We start from the raw sequence: 12109 nt of genomic DNA on the forward strand, positions 1-12109 counted from the left end.
TGACCTAATTTCCCAAGGCGATGCCTCTTCTTTCTTGAATGTAAAGCTCAAAGGGTTTAGCTGAATCTGGAAGGGCCAGGGCAGGGACCTGAAGTAATGTATGAGGGTTCCAGTTTCTCCACATCCTCAGCTCTGTTATGTCTTTTTAGTTACAGTGTTGAACCTTTTAAGATCAGTAAATAAGTGCAGATAATGGTCTTAGGACATCTCCTCCAGGTTTGTAAGCTCTGTGCCCTGGTTATCAGTCATGCACCTAGATGGCATTCACTAAATATCTATCCAATGAATGAAAAAAAATCCAAACCTTTTATTTGTATATTGCCTTAGGTTTTAGGCTTTTTACAAAGTGCATTCACAAATTCTAAGGCTCAACATAACACTGTAGGATGTAAGAAGACTGGGGATTTCCTGTTCTAGACCTGGGAAACTTGGGTAATAATTGAAGCATTTAGATTGGCTTCATATCCAGTCTTCTCTGTACTATTTAACATTGATTTTTCAATACGTTTTTAAAATACCTTATTAATGTTCAGAAAATAATACCAAGAAGTTTCAAAAGATCTTAGTTTTTTAAAAAATACAGCAGAACCTCAAGGGACTGGGTGTATTTGGCAGTTTGGAGACAGCTAATTATAGTCCTGGGCTTCCCTGGTGGCTCAGTGGTAAAGAATCTGCCTGTGAAAGCAAGAGATGTAGGTTTGACTCTTGGGTCAGGAAGATCCCCTAGAGAAGGAAATGGTGACCCACTCCAGTATTCTTGCCTGGGAAATCCTATGGACAGAGGAGCCTGGTGGACTACAGTCCTTAGGGGTCGAAAGAGAGTTGGACATGACTTAAAAACTAAACAATAATCATGGTCCTGAGATAGTTGTGGGGACTGGAGAGAACAGTCCAGGGTCTGACAAATGAAGTCACTAGACTTCCAGCTTCAGCAAGCAGTTTCTTCATCTTTGAAGTAGAACTAATAGGTGAGCATTTTCAGGGCTGGAAAGTGTAGGAAAAGTCAAAGAGAACTGTAGATCAGGTGAGGACTAGTTATGTAGGCTGCTGATCTGTAACCTATGCCACTGTTATTCGTCCAGGCTCTGAGCGCACATGATGAAGGAAATCATAAGGCAGTCTCTCTCTCTCTCCCCATGTTCCCTTTTCCCAATCTAAGAGGGCAGCAAACAGCTAACAGGCACAGTGCCCTAAACAGTGCAACATGCCAAGGCCTGTCCCCATTGATAGCATTCAGTCATCCTTTAAAAGCATTTGAGCTCCTTTAAACTTCTGTTGCCTTTCTTAGTTCTTTGTAGCTCTGCCGGGGTCCAGCCCCGGTGGATCCAGGGAATTTGAAGGTGGAGATGGTGTCGGCGTCTTTGGAAATAACTTGCTTAATTACAGATAGAGAGAGATTAGAAGATTAGCAGAAAAAAAGAGGCTGAATAACTTGGTTCACGTGGAATAGCATCAATGCTCCAGATGGGAATTCAGCCAGAAAAATGGGAGCAAGAAAGAAGCAACATGGGGGAATCAGTCTTTCTGGAAACTGATCCAATTTCTTTATTTTTGGATTTGCTTATATACATTTTGTTACATATGGGGATGAATACAGAGTCACACGGGGGTCAGCAATCCTGACCTTTATCAAAATCAGGTGCTTCACATAAAAAGGTCTTAGGGACTTTATGATCCTTTCTTTCTGATAACCAAAAACTTATTTTTTCCAAGGGTGTTTTTTCTTAAACCAGGCATCACCCTCCAAATAAAGTTACATTCCTATAGGGTGAGGGTTTAGTGAGTTGCAATCAAGAAAGGGAATTTATTTAACCCAAGGTTAACCTGATTAATCTTAAAGGTTAATACTTATTTCTCCTATATGCTTAAAGGTTAATACTTATTTCTCCTATATGATAGTTATATTCGTTATAAGGGCAGGTAACATGGAGATTTAGCAGCAAACATCAGCCCAACAAATGAAAATCCTTTCACCAATGTTCCCCTTAAGATCTATTTAGTCTTAAGATAGTGATGAAGTTACATTTTTACATAGCAAGGACACAGTGATTTATAACAAAGTACAGTGATCTATTACAAAAGAGAAAATTCATTAACTCAAAAGGTCTAGTATTGCTAACCTTAAAAACTACTATATTTCCTTTTCTATATTCCAAATACATAGATTAATATATTCCCAGGTGCCTAAGGATATGGAGGCCTGGCGGCAATCATTGACTCAATACGAAGAAAAAGCCCTATGCTAATTAAGACTCTCAAAATACTCCAAAACTCTGTGCTGTTTATGGTTGAGAGGTAGTAAACAATCATGTGCGTAGTGGCAGGAGTATGGATAATCCTGTCACACAAACTAGTCTGTCAGCAGAGAGGTTTGACCTGAAATATCCTTGTCCCACACAGGGGAGGGAATTAGCAGCAATTATTGACACAACAAATGAAAAAACCCTTCACCAATATAATTCCTAACCAACCCACTATACTAATAATTTCTAACTCCCCAAAAGAATTTGCCTTTAGTAAGTCTAAATCATCTCATGCCTCTCAGGTTGGGAGGCTGTAAACAATCACATGTGGCCGGACAAACCTATACAGGCGGGCTAGATAACCTTCACAGGAGTCCGTAAGCTGAAACACTCTTGTCACACCCAGGAATTTGTTTTTGCCTTAGAGCTGCACGTTTATTCCTTCTCCGAGAGAAATCGGTTATGGGGGAGAGCATAAACCAGACTCTGGTTTTGGGGTAGATGCTCGGGAACAGGGGGTTTCCTGAGGCTTGATCACGCCTTTGCGTATGCCAAGCCTCCTTCCTCATGACCTTTGCCATGGGCGGAGTTCCTCACGCTGGCCCCCAGCATAGCTCTTTGCAGGTCTTTATCATCTAGGATAAATTCTGTTTTGTGTTGGCCACAGGTTGTGTCGTCAAACCCAAGTTCCTGTACCCAAGGCACAGTGATGCTGTATAAACCGAAATGTTCAAGTTCTGAGCAGAGAAAGCTTTATTGTGAGAGTCAAGCAGGGAGTACAAGGGCCCTATGCTTAAAAGACCTGAATTCCCAGATGGATTTCAGGGGAAATTTTTTAAAGGTAAGGTAAGGAAGAGAGTCCAGAATCCTAACTGAGAATTATATTTTATTCAGCCAACTTGCTGAGGACTTAAACCCCATAGTTCAGAGATAGCTCTAAGGGACTGCTCCCAAGATATAAGGGAGGAACCAGGATATATAGGGGATTTTGCAATAAAAACCAGGTAGTCAGAGCATCAAAAATTGTGCTTAGTCTCTCAGTCATGTCCGACTCTTTGTGACCCCATGGACTGTAGCCCACCAGGCTCCTCTGTCCGTGGGATTCTCCAGACAAGAATGCTGGAGTGGGTTGCCATGCCTTCCTCCAGGGGGTCTTCCCAACCCAGAGATTGAACCCAGGTCTCCCACACTGCAGGCAGTTTCTTACCGTCTGAGCCACCAGGGAAGCCCAAGAATACTGAAGTGGGTAACTTTTCCCTTTCCAGGGGAACTTCCTGACCCAGGAATCAAACTGGGGTCTCCTGCATTGCAGGCAGATTCTTTACCAGATGAGCTACCAGGGAAGCCCTGTTAGTTAAAGAAAACCAGACATCTGGTGCTAGTAATAAAGAACATGCTAGCCAGTGCGGGATACATATAAGACTCGGGTTCGATCCCTGGGTTGGGATCCTGCCTGGAGGAGGGCACAGCAACCCACTCCAGTATACTTGCCTGGAGAATCCCATGGACAAAGTAGCCTGGTGGGCTACAGTCTCTGGGGTTGAAAAGAGTCGGACACAGCTAAAGCGACTTAGTACGCATACATAGCCATCTCAAGTTAATGAATTTCTTTTGGGGGGGACCATACTGAGTCTTGTGGGATCTCAGTTCTCACCCAGGGGTTGAAGCCGTACCTTTGGCAATGAAAGTGCAGGGGTTGGTGGGGAGGGGGTCCATTCCAGGAAAGTCCCACAGGGTCTGCTTGGTTACAGCTGGGGACCTTCCTCTCCCCCTTGTTTGGTCCTGATGAAGACAGAGTGCCCAGGGGGCCGGCTGTTAATGCCTTTGCCCAGCTTTCTCTGGGTCTTTCCAAAAACTAGGGGGCGGTTCAGAGCAGCAGAGACGGACAGAGTCTGCGGCTCCCTCTCTGCATCTGGGTGGGTGCCTGGGCTCAGAGCAAGCTCTTCCGTAGAGTTTGCAGCCAGGTGCTGGCCCCGCTTGCTGAGCATTTAGCTTACCCGCCTCCATCAACTGCTCTGGCTCCTGATCTCGCATCTCCCCGTGGTTCCGGGCAGATTCCTCCCGGCCGTCCCTTCCTCCCGCAGCCACGCCCCGGCTTGGCTTCCAGCAGCCGTGGCAGCGCGGGCGTTTAGCAGATGCCCCCGAGACGACGCCCGAGAGGCGGTTTAGCTGACCACCGGGCGGGCAGCCGACGCTCCTCTCCCAGAAGCAGGTGGTTCCCGGGCTCTCGCCGAGCGGACCGGTGAGGTGGCTGGGTCTCCAGCATTCCCGCCGGCGCCTCCAGGAGCAGCGTGTCCCGGTTCCGCGCCCACCCCGGCCGGCAAGAGGCAGCCGCTGTCCCCTCCCCGGAGGAGAAGCCCAACCCGCTGCAGGACACGAACCCTCTGCTCGCGCGCGTTTGTCTGGTGAGCGTGCCCCCCCGTCCCCCGCCCGGGCTGTGACACCCCCGCCGCCGGCGCCTTTGGTGGGACAGATGTCGGGGTGAGATCGGCTTCTTGAGGTCTGTGGCGTCTCGAATGGTCTAGACCCCCTCCCCAACCCACCCTTAGCCGGGTTCCCCCAAATCGGTCAGGAATTCTCAGTTCTCAACTAAAGCTGCACCTTTTTTCTCCCCTAAACAAGCAGCTTGTGAACAGCTTCCTGTATCCAGGTAGTGCGCTGCGCCATTGCCATCTTCCAATAATGTCCCCACTTTCCCCCAAATTCCTTAGGTGACAGCTGCGGTCCAACTCCACCGCGTCCCCTTGCCCCTGTCCATGACCATGTCTCCCGCCCTCCCTTTGTGGCTCTCACTGTATGTCCTGGAACCTAGCTGTGGCACATTTCACGTGATCACACACACACTATTTTGTATTTAATGGATGAAAACACTGTTGTTGAACACGCTTTTGCCTGGGATACACAGCCGGGATTGTGTCCAGGTGATTCTGGTGGAAGGTTGAGACTTTCTGCTTTAAGCAACCCCTTCCACTGGCATTGTTACTTCAGTGTTAACTTTTAACAGTCCTGTATTGTATTACTATTTGACCAGCCCCTTTCTCTATTGTGAATATTTCACTTCCATCTTCGGGGGATGGGGTCCCTGAAGCCGGTGGGGTCTTCTCTCTATTCCCAGCCCTTAGAGAAGTGGTGCATGGTCTTGATACAGGTGGGGCTTCCCTGGTGGCACTAGTGGCAAAGAACCCTCCTGCCAGTGCAGGAGACAGAAGAGATGTGGGTTCCATCCCTGGATCAGGCAGATCCCCTAGAGTAGGACGTGGCAACCCCCTCCAGTATTCTTGGCTGGAGTATCCCATGGACCGAGGAGCCTGGCGGGCTACAATCCATGGGGTCACAAAGGGTCAGACATGATTGAAATGACTTCACACACACAGACTGTTAATGCAGGTGGTCCTGCCCAGGAGTCCTATGGTCCTGAAACCGACAGGTCCCTAAACTCGGAGGAAGCTTACAGGTGGAAAATGGCTTGGAAAAGGTGAAACTTTTAACTAAAGTCATTCATCCAGTAGCTGGAACTACTAACTAGGTGGACTTTAATCACATTGGGCGATGATTAGATCTTTTGTTACTGGACCCTAACTCATTCATCTTTCCAAAATTCTCTTTCCTTTTATCACAGGACAGCTTGCAGGATGTCCCAGGGACCTCTCCTTTGCTTTTTGATCGTGGTGATTCCAATGTGTATAGCTACGTTTGTTGGCCCTTAAGGAAAAAGAGGCAAGGAATATGGGTGAGATTAATGTAAATAATAATAAAGTAGCCAGACATCTCCTTAAGGGAGGGCAAGAAAATCATTTCTGTTTTATTTGTGGATTTTCAATAATGCATGTATATACAAATGGGAAGGAGAGGATTTCTCATTGATTTTGGTAGATACCCATTTCCAGTTTTCCTGCAGGAAGGGAAGGAGCTAGTACCTCTCATCTCACACCTGAAGGCACTGAAGCAGAGAGGCTGAGTAAATTGCCCACATCACACAGCTAGTAAGTGCTGGAGTGGGAACACAAACCAGGCCATCTGTCTCCCCAGCCTGTGCTATCCTGTATGCAAATACTGTACCGAGCTCCTTTTATTGAGACACTTGTTCTTAAGTGCAGGGAGAAGGTGATTCTAAACACACCTTTGGTCTTGTTGGCAGGAGTCTTTCAAGGGAAGTTCTTCAAGCTCTTGCTGTTGGAAATGATGCATGTGAAACATCTAGGTAATCAAGCTTTAGGGTAGTGGCTCTCAGAGTCTGCCCTGGTGGCTCAGAGGTTAAACCCTCTGCCTGCAATGCGGGAGACCTGGGTTCAATCCCTGGGTCCAGAAGACCCCCTGGAGAAGGAAATGGCAACCCACTCCAGTATTCTTGCCTGGAGAATCCCATGGACAGAGGAGCCTGATGGGCTACAGTCTGTGGGGTCGCAAAGAGTCGGACACGACTGAGCGACTTCACTTTCACTTTCTCAGAGTCTGGCTCTCAGACCTGCAGCATCCTCATCACCTGGGAGCTTGTTAGAAATGCAGATCCCCCCGTGCTCCTCCTAGACCAGTTCTGTAAAGTTAGAAACCCTGGGGATGGGGTTAAGCAAGCTCCAGGAGATTCTGATGGAAGGTGGAGGCCGGCTTCTGCTTTAAGCCGCTTCTCCCATTGGCATTGTTCCTTCAGTGTTAACTTTCAAAAGGGGTCCAGACTCTATGAAGTTAGTTGTTGCCATCTGTATGTGAAGTCTGAGGTAGCTGAGTGATTTCTTTATGTACCTCACTTGCTGAGCCGGGAAAGTGACAATGAGTCCAGCTAGGAAGTGGCGCCCAGAGACTCATAGAGAAAAACTGTTTTTTCACCTATTCTTTGGGTATTTGCTTTCTTCCCAAATTTCATCTGCCTTTGAAACTTGTAAATGATGCCAGTAACTGGCTTACTGACTTTTACACAAATGATCTTGAAATGGAAAGTGGGGTCTGGCTGCTCACCTCTCAAAAGCCAATAATGAAGCAAAATTGGTGGAAAGGAAAGTTTGCTTTATTTTGGATGCTGTCACAGGGGTATGGGGGAGGGCAGATGCCAGCCCAAAGTCTCACTCCCTACCCCTGCGCCCCAACAATCAGTGGGCAAGAACTTTTTTAGACCAATGGCAGGGGCTCCATGGAGAAACAGCACAGTCAGCTCGGATAGTCATCTTGAAATTGGTCACTGGCAGTCTGATTATTATCATCTTGATTGTTTTAGATACAGCTAATCTTTGGGTCCAGGGTTGATTTCTTCCCATTTCCTTGAGGCAGTTCTCAAAATTGTAGCAGCTTATATCATAGCTCGGAGAAGGCAATGGCAACTCACTCCAGTATTCTTGCCTGGAAAGTCCCATGGATGGAGGAGCCTGGTAGGCTGTAGTCCATGGGGTCACGAAGAGTCGGACATTTACTGAGCAACTTCACTTTCACTTTTCACTTTCATGCATTGGAGAAGGAAATGGCAACCCACTCCAGTGTTCTTGCCTGGAGAATCCCAGGGATGGGGGAGCATGGTGGGTTGCCGTCTGTGGGGTCACAAAGAGCCGGACACGACTGAAGTGACTTAGCAGCATATCATAGCTACAGTCTGGTCATAGTATAGTTAACTTCTTCTACCTGGCCAGGGTTTTAGTATCTGCAAGACAGCTCACAGAATATGGTTTCAAATAGGAGGAACTGAAGGAAGAACTAAGGGTCCTTGAATTTGCTTATTAACTAAACTACTGTTGTTTTATCCTGTTTGACTGTTTTCCTTTGCTTATGTGTTTTCTCACTTTGATTAAACTTATGGCCACCTCATGCGAAGAGTTGACTCACTGGAAAAGACTCTGATGCTGGGAGGGATTGGGGGCAGGAGGAGAAGGGGACGACAGAGGATGAGATGGCTGGATGGCATCACTGGCTCGATGAACGTGAATCTGAGTGAACTCCGGGAGTTGGTATTGGACAGGGAGGGCTGGCGTGCTGCAATTCATGGGGTCGCAGAGTTGGACACGACTGAGCGACTGAACTGAACTGATCCTTTGGCTAAAGTTTTACTATAGGCAAAAGGCCATTGGAGGACCTGGGGGGAAGGCACGTAGGGTCCTACTCCATTTCAACATCATTGGGGTTTCAGTGTTTTCACAGTTCAGTTTGGACTTAAGGTCTAAGAGGAATCATACATTATGGCTAGTGGTGATTATAAATTTTAGAAAAGAATAAATATTTTTCTATTTCTGTAAGAAATTTAAAACTGTAGCAGAAGAAAAGAATAAGGATTTCTTTCTATTAGCCAAATATACTTGCTGATATTTTGGTAGTTTCTTAGTCTTTCCCCTAGAAATCTTTATGCACACCGGCGTACAACCACATTCTTTTCTATAAAACCAGACAGTTTTGAATCCTGCATCTTTCTTAGTTTTCTGTGGTTTACATTGGGCATTAAATAGTCTTTGAAACATGGTACTGTAATTTCTGCACCCTTTCATTTTTGTTTAACACAATTTATTTCTGATTATGATATGGTGTGTATCCACAGCCATGCTTCTGGTACACTGTTCTTTATCTATATTCCCAGAACTAGGATAACTGGTGAAAGGCCACATTGTTTTCCATAGGGTTTGGAATTTTCCCCCTTAATAACTGTTTGTGTGTTTATTTCACTGTCAACTTTGAGTTCCTGAATTACATTTTTTTCTCAGTCTAAAGTTAAAAATAGTATCAAGCAGTTTGAATTTATTTGACTCAGAGAGATGGAACTTTTTGTTCCATCTATTTTTGGCATTGCCTTTCTTTGGGATATGAAAGAAAACTGACCTTTTCCAGTCTGGTGGCCACTGCTGAGTTTTCCAAATTTGCTGGCATATTGAGTGCAGCACTTTCACAGCATCATCTTTTAGGATTTGAAATAGCTGAACTGGAATTCCATCATCTCCACTAGCTTTGCTCTTAGTGATGCTTCCTAAGGCCCACTTGACTTCACATTCAAGGATGTCTGGTTCTAGGTGAGTGATCACAACATTGTGATTATCTCAATTGCGAAGATCTTTTTTGTATAGTTCTTCTTTGTATTCTTGCCACCTCTTCTTAATATCTTCTGCTTCTGTTAGGTCCCTACCATTTCTGTCCTTTATTGTGCCCATCTTTGCATGAAATGTTCCCTTGGTATCTCTAATTTTCTTGAAGAGATCTCTAGTTTTCCCATTCTGTTGTTTTCCTCTACTTCTTTGCATTGATCACTAAGGAAGGCTTTCTTATCTATCCTTGATATTCTTGGGAACTCTGCATTCAACAATTGTCCATCTAGTCAAAGCTATGGTTTTTCTAGTAGTCATGTATGGGTGTGAGAATTGGACTATAAAGAAAGCTGAGTGCCAAAGAAATGATGCTTTAGAACTGTGGTGTTGAAGACTCTTCAGAGTCCCTTGGACTGCAAGGAGATCCAACCAGTCCATCTTAAAGGAAATCAGTCCTGAATATTCATTGGAAAGACTGGTGCTGAAGCTGAAACTTCAATACTTTGGCCACCTGATGTGAAGAACTGACCCATTTGAAAAGACCCTGATGCTGGCAAAGACTGAAGGCAGAAGGAAAAGGGGATGACAGAGGATGAGAGGGTTGGATGGCAATACCGACTCAATGGACATGAGTTTGAGTTAACTCCAGGAGTTGGTGATGGACAGGGAGGCCTGGCGTGCTGCAGTCCATGGGCTCACAAAGAGTCGGACCCAACTGAGCAACTGAACTGAACTTTCTATCTATTTGTTGTTTTTCAGTTGTTAATGGATTTTTTCCTATGAAGCATTTATACTTTTTAAATAACTTGCAACAGTATTTATAATACTTTGCCAGATTTTCATTTGTATTGTAATTTAGTTGAAGTTTTACATTATATATCATTAATTATATTGAGCCTCTTTTTCTCCTGTTGCTTATGTAATGTCTTTATTACAATCCTGGCATCATCTAAAATTCTATAATTTTTTTTTTATTTTAGTTCTTTTACCCTTCCTTTTCTAACAACAAAGGCAGCTAGAATTTCATTTAGTATTCAGTATAAGATAGGCTCCATTATTTTCCCCTCAAACTGTCCCCTTTCCCGTCATGGTTTATTGAATAATTATACTCCTCAGTTCTGAACCAAAGTGCCCCTCCTTTTTTTTCCTAAGCAAGAAGCTTATGAACAGCTTCCTTTATCTAATTAGCATCCTGCACCTTTGCAGTCTTCCAGTAACATCTCCACCTTTTCCCATATTCCTTAAGTGACAGCTGTGTTGCAACTGCATGGAGCTCCTTCTGACCCGAGTCTATGACCAGGTCTCCCTCCTACTCTCTGTGTGACTCTCTCACTGTATATCCTGATACCCAGTTGTGACAAACTTCATGTGTATAAAAAGGATGATTTTTTTATTTAATGAATGGGGAAATTATTCTTGAACATGTTTTGCTTCTGCCTTGGACACACAGCCTGGAGTAGAATGTGTATTTGACAAGCCCCTTTCCTTCCCTGGTGGCTCAGACGGTAAAGAATCTCCCTGCAGTGTAGAAGACCTGGGCTTGATCCCTGGGTCAGGAAGGTCCCCCAGAGAAGGAAATGGAAGATGTAATTAAAAAGTGAATAGGGTGCAATTCCAAGTCTCTAGAAGCCCATGGTTTTAAAACCTACAGACTCCAGTCAGTCGGGGCAGGCTATGTAAATTAAGGGACGCAGTGCAAAAAGGAAAAAGGAGGGCCCCTTGTTTAAAAATTATCTCAAGATGGTGAAAACAGGACACTAAACAAGTGGTTCAGTTTAATGAATGAGAGGTGGCTAGAGTATAACAGAAATACGAGTTATCTAGGATGAGGATTGACCTTAAGGTGGCTACAGCTGAGGTGACCCAGTGGATATCTCCCCTACATGGACCTTGTCTTTTTTAGACCAGAGAGCATTAAGGAGAATTACTTCCTCATTTTGACTTAACTGTAAGTTACCAAGAGTTTCGCCCACAGCACACCCTTATCACCTGCCTCTGGAGCTGTGGCGCATGCTGTGAGGGGACATGGAGACGCGCTGTCCTCACTTCCCTTCAAGGACTTGTTGTTCAGCTGCTGAAAGTGCTGCCAGTGGGCAGTCTTCAGTCACCAGTTTTCTGAAGGCAGCCTCTATGCAATGTCCTGTGCAGGCAGAGGTATAAAGCCCTGGCCAGTGGACATGTCAGGATAACCTTGAAGGGCCATCTTCACTCTGGAGCCCCCACAGGGTCAGGTAAGGTTGCCTGGCCAGTATTCCAGCTTGACTTTTTCCCTTTGTATCCTTACCCCATTTCTTCCCATTTCATTCCACAAGTGTGGAATGCCAGGGGCACCCCTAATACACACCCCAACACTTAGCAGCATCCACATCTGCATCCCAGAGAACCAACCTGCATGAGGTATCAAAAAACATTCCAGTACTTGGGGAGGATTTTTATTTGAACATTACTGTTTATATATATAACATTTTAAAATTGCCAAATAAAAGGGTGGAAACAAGGATTTGTGAATGTGGTTACGTTTGGTTTAAAAACCTCAATCTAAAGTTGTCTGACCAAAATGAAAGTTATATATTAATAATAAAACTATCATGTTGAACCATATGAAAGTACCATTTTATAGGTTAAAAAAAGGCTGAATGTTAGCAGTTACATACACATAGTTCAATCTAACAGAAAAAACTCCATTAGCATTTAAATTTAGAGAACTTTATACTTATTAATAACTCATGGATAAAATATATAATTAATCAAATTAGAAATCAGAAACTACATAATACTATGGTTATTGATCAGTGCCAAGTACCAAAACTTGTAGTTTGCAGCTAAAGTGGGACTTAGGTGGGGGCGGGGGGGGGGGGGAAGGCTCTATGTAATTAT

The 12109-nt window shown here is 44.7% G+C and overlaps 1 protein-coding gene across 1 annotated transcript in view; it reads right to left on the bottom strand.

Moving 5' to 3' along the window:
• Nucleotides 1-1264: 1264 nt before the first annotated feature.
• The window catches only part of LOC138089049 (ATP-binding cassette sub-family C member 4-like), a 127787-nt gene continuing 116942 nt past the window's right edge, over nt 1265-12109 (bottom strand). Inside the window, 3 exon segments of the mRNA XM_068984372.1 lie at nt 1265-1375; nt 2841-2980; nt 4241-4787. Of these exon segments, the coding sequence (XP_068840473.1) occupies nt 1265-1375; nt 2841-2980; nt 4241-4787 (798 nt within the window).

The sequence above is a fragment of the Capricornis sumatraensis genome, chromosome 12 (genome assembly GCF_032405125.1).
Source record: "Capricornis sumatraensis isolate serow.1 chromosome 12, serow.2, whole genome shotgun sequence".
NCBI lineage: Eukaryota > Metazoa > Chordata > Mammalia > Artiodactyla > Bovidae > Capricornis > Capricornis sumatraensis.